General features: G+C 34.3%; 1 protein-coding gene across 2 annotated transcripts; it reads left to right on the forward strand.

Annotated features, from left to right (window-relative positions):
• Positions 1-4,264: 4,264 nt before the first annotated feature.
• Positions 4,265-7,153, forward strand: LOC121997185 (triphosphate tunnel metalloenzyme 3-like). Of its 2 annotated transcripts, none has more exons than XM_042551460.1 (2): positions 4,265-5,308; positions 6,973-7,153. In XM_042551460.1, exon 1 carries the CDS (start codon positions 4,688-4,690, stop codon positions 5,306-5,308), a length of 621 nt encoding a protein of 206 aa, XP_042407394.1. In that variant the 5' UTR covers positions 4,265-4,687; the 3' UTR covers positions 6,973-7,153. The 2 variants fall into 2 exon arrangements, with proteins under 2 accessions (XP_042407394.1, XP_042407393.1); XM_042551459.1 differs by having other exon boundaries at positions 4,266-5,308; positions 6,982-7,153.
• The last annotated feature ends 290 nt before the right edge of the window (positions 7,154-7,443 follow it).

Raw genomic sequence — 7,443 nt, forward strand, 5'->3', positions numbered from 1 at the left:
CCTATGTCAACATGGAGAAGATAAATTACGGATGATTATTAGACATTAATGTAAATGACAAAGCATGAGGGAGAGACATGCTCTGACAATAGAAAAAGATTAGAAAGAAAGACCATGGTGATCAAAATAATTTGCGTTCATATGTAGAAGATTGATAATAAAAGTAATATATCTTTTTAGACCATCAATTAAAAAATATTGAGAATAAAAGTAAGATCTATACATGATATTAATTGACTTAGAAAAGAAATTATGATAGAGTGCAAATGAAAAATTTTAATTTTAGAAAAGAGAGGTGTTAGCGTAACTTATATTAAACAAATTAAGGATAATGTAGGAGGATGTAACAACTAGAGTGAAGATTTTAAGTGAATTAATTGAAATATTTTCAATAAAGATATGATTACATCATGGATAAATTTTAAATTCTATTTTTTTAATACTAATCATGGATGAATTTACTATACACATTTAAGACAGTATAGTGATATATGTTATTTGTAAATAATATTGTTTTTGTTGATCAGAAGGAGTAAATGCTAAACTGCAATTTTGACGAGAAACACTAGAATTGAAAATTTTTAGTTTTAGTAGGATAAATATTTCTATATAAAATTTAAGTTTAACAATATTAGAATTAATGGGACAATTGTTAAGATAGAAGATGACGTGTTGTCTGCAATTTAGAGCTTTAAGTATTTATGATTATTTTTGTAAAATGATTGAGAGATTTAGAGAGATGTCTTATATAAAATACAAGTAGAATAATTGAAATTGTGGGGGGCGTTGGCTATTATATGTCATCATAAAGTACTTTTAAAATTTATAGGGAAGTTTTACAAAATTACAATTAGACCTATTATGTTTTATGAAACTGAATGTTGAGTTATGACTCAGACACATCAGAAGATGTGTGGACATACAAAGATGAATAAAATAAAAAAATGAAAGCATTAGAGAAAAAGTTGGAATTACATCTATTGAGAGAAAATTTCAAGAGACAATGTTTAAGACGATAAATATATGTATTTAGACGATTAATAAATATTCTAATTAGATGATGTGAAATTATGACAAATACACATATCAAACAAAAGAGAAATATTAAAAAAGATTTGATTAACAATAATAAAATAAAATAGAATATATTTAAAAATAGAGGAATATTAAAAAGTCTAATGACTTAAAAAGATTTATTTATCTAATCATATCTAATGTGGCAAAAGGCGATTCGCTCGCCTCTAGTGCCTCCACCAACTCGTCACTAGACTAATACGGAGGAGGTAAATTACGGATGACTACTATTTATTAATGCAGATGACCAAGGCATAGAGAAATATATGTTTAGAAGCGTCGAGTTTCAATAATAAAATTTCATATGACAATATCCTATGTCTCAATTACCACACTCTCAAAAGATTATATCATTATATCTAATGAAATAAGGTTGACTCGTTATTGTTAGCCAGCTATATATTTATATAGAAAAATAAAAAGTCATTTTAACTTCGAAAACGAAGTTAAACTCAAATTTGGCGGGAGATGAATACTGAGGTGGAAGTGATGCTGCAGTGATCTATTGACAAAGGGGTTGAGGGTGGAGTGATTCCGCTTGGACACACGGGAACAAGCACCCGGAGCACTGGAGTTTTTTTTTATACGACTCTTTCAATGTTTAAATCACTAAAAACCGTGGTGTAATGAGTATTAAAAAGCACGAAAGTGAGAGAGTGACCATTAGCCTTTTCTTTCCTCTAGGGATCATAATAAATCGGATTTGGATTAAAATTTATATTTTCCTCTCAATATTTATCGAATATTAGATATTCATCTATGTATTCGTATTTATTAAAAAATTGAATTTTTTTTATACGAATAATTTTTTTTCTTTTCATCTAACTATCATTATATAAAAAATATATTAAAATTAATATTATATATATATATATATATATATATATATATATATATATATATATATATATATTATTTAATTAAATATTGATATTGAATATTAAGTAGTTCCTCCATAGTTTTCTCTATTTAGGTCTAATATCAAATTTTTTATTGGATTAAGAGGAAATTATGATCTCTACTTTTATGGTACATGGACATTTATATTTATAAGATTAAAAAAAATATTAATCAGGTTGAGCAACGTCGAATCTAAGATGATTAACCTGACCTTGTGGAAGTTTTTTACCGACCAACATGATAAATCAGGAAATATTTACGATGAACAATTTATTAGCCTAAAAGATACATGAGATGGTTAATTTCATACTATTAAGTCATCAATAATTCTAAAAATAAAATGTCTCCACGATACTAAGTAAGTTAGTTAGTTAGATATGATAAATTTATTATAATAGAAATGAGTTTCACATGATCTAAGCACAGATTTTGAGGGTGTGCAGATGAATATAATTAATCCTAATAATTAAGGTGATATTTGGTTTTTTTCTAGGAATCAAAATGGAAATGAGAATGAGAATTATAATATTATAGAATGAAATGAATATGAGCATATATATTATTATTAAAAGTAATATTTCGTTAGTTGAATATTTTTATCAGAATAAATTAAAATTTTCTTTTTTTACCTTAGAGGAAAATAAAAGAAAAAAATAGATGTAAGAGAAAGTTAAATATGATGAGAAAAAATGATAAGAGAAAATATGAAAAGAGAAAATGAGAAAAGAGAGTATGTTGGAAAAAAGCATAATGAGACACGACGAGGAGAGAGAAAATATGATGAGAGAGAATGAAGAGAGAGAAAATATGATAAGAGAAAATGAGGAGAGAGAGTGTGTGTGATGGGAGAAATTGAGGAAAAAGAAAGTATGATGAGAGAGAAAGTGTGATAAGGGAAAATGAGAAAAGAGAGTGTGATGAGAGAGAATGAGGAGAGAGAGAGTGTGTGATGGGAGAAATTGAGGAGAAAGAAAGTATGATGAGAGAGAAAGTGTGATAAGGAAAAATGAGGAAAGAGAGTGTGATGAGAGAGAAAACATGATGAGAAAATGATAAAAGAGAGTGTGTGATGAGAGAGATTGAGGAAAGAGAAAATATAATAAAAGAGAAAGTGTGATGAGGAAAGAGAGTGTGATAGGAGAGAAAGCATAATGAGAGAGGATGAGGAGAGAGAAAATATGATGAGAGAGAATGAAGAAAGAGAAAGTGTGATGAGAGAAAATGTGACGAGAGAAATTGAAGAAAGAGAAAATATGATGAGAAAAAAAATGATGAGAGAGAAAGTGTGATGGGAAGAGAGTCTGATGGGAGAGAAAACATGATGAGAGAGGATAAGAAGAGAGAAAGTATGATAAAAAAAAATGAGGAGAGAGAGTGTGTGTGATGAGAGAGATTGAGGGGAGACAAAAAATGATAAAAGAGAAAGCATGATGAGAGATAAAGCATGGTAAGAGAGGACGAGAGAGAAAAAGTACGATAAAAGAGAAAATGTAATGAGAGAAAATGAAGAGAGAGAAAATATGATTGAAAAATTAAGGAGAGAGAGTGTCTGATAAAAGAGATTGAGAAGAGGAAAAGTAGGATGAGAGAGAAATTATGATAAATAGAATGAGGAGAAAGAAAGTATGATGACAAAGAATAAAGAGAGAAAAGTGATATGAAAAAAAAATTGAATAAATATATTAAGGATATTTTTGTCAAAAGCTTAATTTTCATTTTTAATCTCATTAAAATCTAAAGAAGAAGATGAGTTTTATCCGTACCTAAATTTTTAAATTTTATTCTAAAATTTTAATTCTATTTTCATAAACCAAATATAAAATTTAAGAATAAATTCATTCTTTATTTCTAAACTCCTAAATCAAATGCTACCCGTCGAAGGATCACATAGGAATATTAGGTGTCCTCTCGGATGAGTCTAGTGACTTACGCATGAGGTATTCTCACTTTAAAATCTGGGGTTCAGATTGACGGAGACACTGAAAACGAACGTATTCATCTTTTTCTATCGCACGAGAATAATAGGCCTTGGCACCATTAATCAACTTCGCCGACTAACAACCAACTCACGAAGTCTGTTCGCCTATCGCCACCGACCAATCCACGATAATTTTTTTACACTTTGTGAAGTGAAGGGTATTTTCTTAAATTTATTTTAAAAATTCTTAATCAAGGACATTTGAGAGGATGGAGGTGAGGTTTATTTAAAATTAGGGTTTATTTTATTTTATTTTTGTTAATTCAGATCCGATCCCAGTAAAATTTAGGTTGGTCATGGGGATAAATATGAAAGACAAATGATTCCTCATCCCGTCCACGTTTCAGCTTTTTCATTCTGGAAATTTCAGCTTGCTTGGTAATCTGCCGCTGGACCTTAGTCCGGAGGGTAAAGTAGGGATCTTTTCGTATCTATACCTTCTACGCTGCAAATTGCGGACGATTTCATCAGAGAGAGCCTGAGATGAGAATAGATAGATGAAAGGAGGATGCTGAGGAGGAAGCCGAGCAGGATCCAAGTGAAGGAGGAGGACAAGGAAGAGATCGACGAAGGCCGTCGCAATCGCGCTTCCACCTCCAGTCCACGTCCCAACTCCAACCCTTGCCCCAATTCCAACCCTCTCCACAAGTTCCTCGATCCCGCCCCACTCGACGCCGCCGCCAAAGCCCAGCGCATCGGCCTCCACCAAACCTAGTCTTAGACCTAGCCCTAACCATGGAGGTCGAGGTCAAGCTCCGCCTCCCCGACGCCGCCGCCCACCAGCGACTCTCCGACGCCCTAGCCCCCCACCACCTTCGCATCCACCTCCAGGAGAATCTCTTCTTCGACGGCGCCTCCGGCGAGCTCTCCTCCCGCTTCGCCATCCTCCGCATCCGCTTCTACGATGCCGATGCCCGATGCGTCATCTCCCTCAAGGCCAAGGCCCGCCTCGTCGATGGCGTTAGCCGCGTCGAGGAGGATGAGGAGGACATCGACCCGGCCCTCGGACGCGCCTGCGCCGCTGACCCGTGTCGGCTGTTCGACGCGGCGGCCTCCTCTCGGATCGTGAGGAGGGTTCTCGAGGAGTTCGGATCGGAGGGAAAGATTGGATCTTTTGTGTGCTTGGGAGGGTTCCGGAACGTCAGGGCGGTCTACGCGTGGAAGGAGGGGCTGACGCTTGAGCTTGATGAGACGCAATATGTTTTCGGAACTGGCTACGAACTGGAGTGTGAAACGACAGATCCAGAGAAGGCCAAGGAGTTGCTGGAGAGTTTCTTGAAGGAGAATGGGATACCTTACTCTTATTCTGAAGCATCCAAGTTTGCTGTTTTCCGTGCTGGGAAGCTTTTACCCTGAGTGAGTCCATTTCTTTTCTCATGTTTTAATCCTTGTTTGAAAGAACTCTACCCGTGAATTCTCTTGTGCGTTCTTGTTTATCTGGTTCATTGTTTGAAATGTCTGGACCTCTGCATTTTCCCCAGGCATCCCCCAAATGGGAGCTTTCTAAAATCATGATCCTGGGAACTCATCTTTTATGCAGAAAAGCATCACTAAATTCTCATCGTTTGAGAAGGAACTAGGGCAAGTAGTGATTAGTTTTTTTTATTTGATTCAATGTGAACTATCATTCCAAGTTTTGGGATGCCAGTGTATACAGTTACATATATGACCACACGAGAGTGCATTGGCTAACATCACATAGACCACATATTTGATTGCATAAACTACCTAATCTTGCATATTGAAACCAACGGCATATAGAGGATCTTAAATCTAATATGTGGTTTGGTTCCCTGTCACAAATATGTGTCCACCTAGGCCACTTTTTAAAGCCATGTTTTCTCTCCATTTCCTGCTGATTTGATCGAAAAAAACATATTTGGATGGAATTAAATTCATTCCTCCAATTTTAAGTCCTACTTTTTTCCTTTTCCTCTTAATTCCATTCAAGTAAACACACAGATTTCAACATTTAGCGCATAAATAATAATTATCCTGAAGGAGAACTGAGATTTGTGCTACTCTGTAGATTTCTCTGTCAAATAACTCTTAGGTATGTACCTGTATTGATTATGGCGCTGTAACACAGACAGAATTCATGATACTTGCCTTTGAGAGAAAATAATTGGGTCCACTTTCGTAGCCTTTCATTGATTTTAATTGAACTGTAAGATCCATGTGATTGACCTCAAGTAATTGGGACTAATAACTTAATGATAATGATTATTTTCAATTCCATCTATTGCAACATCCTCTATAGTCCACTGTGATAACTGCACTGCAAATGGCATATCGCTCAATTCTGGATGATATTCCAGATGAAATGGCACCTCTGATCGAATTGGAACTACCGTGTATTTGGGTTTTAGATCTGATTTCCAACACATGATTGTTGATATATAACAAACTCTTCTGATAACATAAACTTTTAAACTAGTGATTAATAAGTTAAGTTAGCATGGTTACTAGAGTAGCAGGTTCTATTTTTGAAGTAAAGCTATTTAAATCCATGTCTGAATTGAAATTGAGTTTTAAATTTCACAATTAAGGTCTATTTGTTTCAACATTCTATGACCTTAAGACTCAGGAAATAGTTTCATGATTATTCAAAAATTCTTTCAGTAAATTATGATCTCTCTTCCACCTCTCCCACATATGATGCAATGGACTTAGGTGATCTATGAAAGAAACTACTCCACTGAAATTTGCGTTCATCTACAACCCACAGCATCATAGATTTCATACATATACATCAAAGTTAATCCCCTTTCTAACACTTTTTTTTTCCTCGAAAAGGCAAATTATCTTACCAGTAGCCAAGGCAATTTTGAGCCTGTGTTTCACTTTAATATTCAAACTTCTTCGTATAACTTAGCTCTTTTCTGGCCACTTAACTTATTTGTATAGCGTAGCTCTTTTCTTGTAACTCGTCAATGCTTTTTCTTTGACAATCTAATTTGAAGTGGCAACGTGAAACCTAATATCTCTGTGCTAAATAAGTCTCCACTTATGCTATTCAGCTTTTGCAGGTTCCGAGTTTGATGGAAGTGATTTAGTGGGATCCCTTTATGATGCTTCGTAGGAAACAGCATCGGTGTCTAATATCTCCATGTAAGCAGATCATTTTATGAATGTAATAAAGTAGACTTGATGGTAAAGATGAAAAAATTGGACTTCAAATTATTTCCAAATTTTGTATTATATTATTTCGGGTCATTTATTCTGAGGCCTAACTACAAACCATTCTTCCAACTGATATGTTAATTGTGATAAAATATTTTCATTTTTTAAGTCAGTAATTCTCTCAACATTCTATCGTCAAGTTAATTCCTGAGACCCCCCTAATCCATGAACAGGTTTTGGTCGAATCAAAATCAGCTGATTCGGTCAGTATTTTATGTTGTTTTAAGATGTTGGTTCATCCATCTTCTTTGACGGGTTCATGCAAGTTGACAAGATCCTTCAACTAATCCCAATTCGCCTTAATAATT

Source organism: Zingiber officinale, chromosome 6A, assembly GCF_018446385.1.
Source record: "Zingiber officinale cultivar Zhangliang chromosome 6A, Zo_v1.1, whole genome shotgun sequence".
Lineage (NCBI taxonomy): Eukaryota > Viridiplantae > Streptophyta > Magnoliopsida > Zingiberales > Zingiberaceae > Zingiber > Zingiber officinale.

Coding starts and splice junctions, on each gene's coding strand:
- LOC121997185 (XM_042551460.1), top strand. CDS start 4,688: ATGGAGGTCGAGGTCAAGCTCCGCCTCCCCGACGCCGCCGCCCACCAG.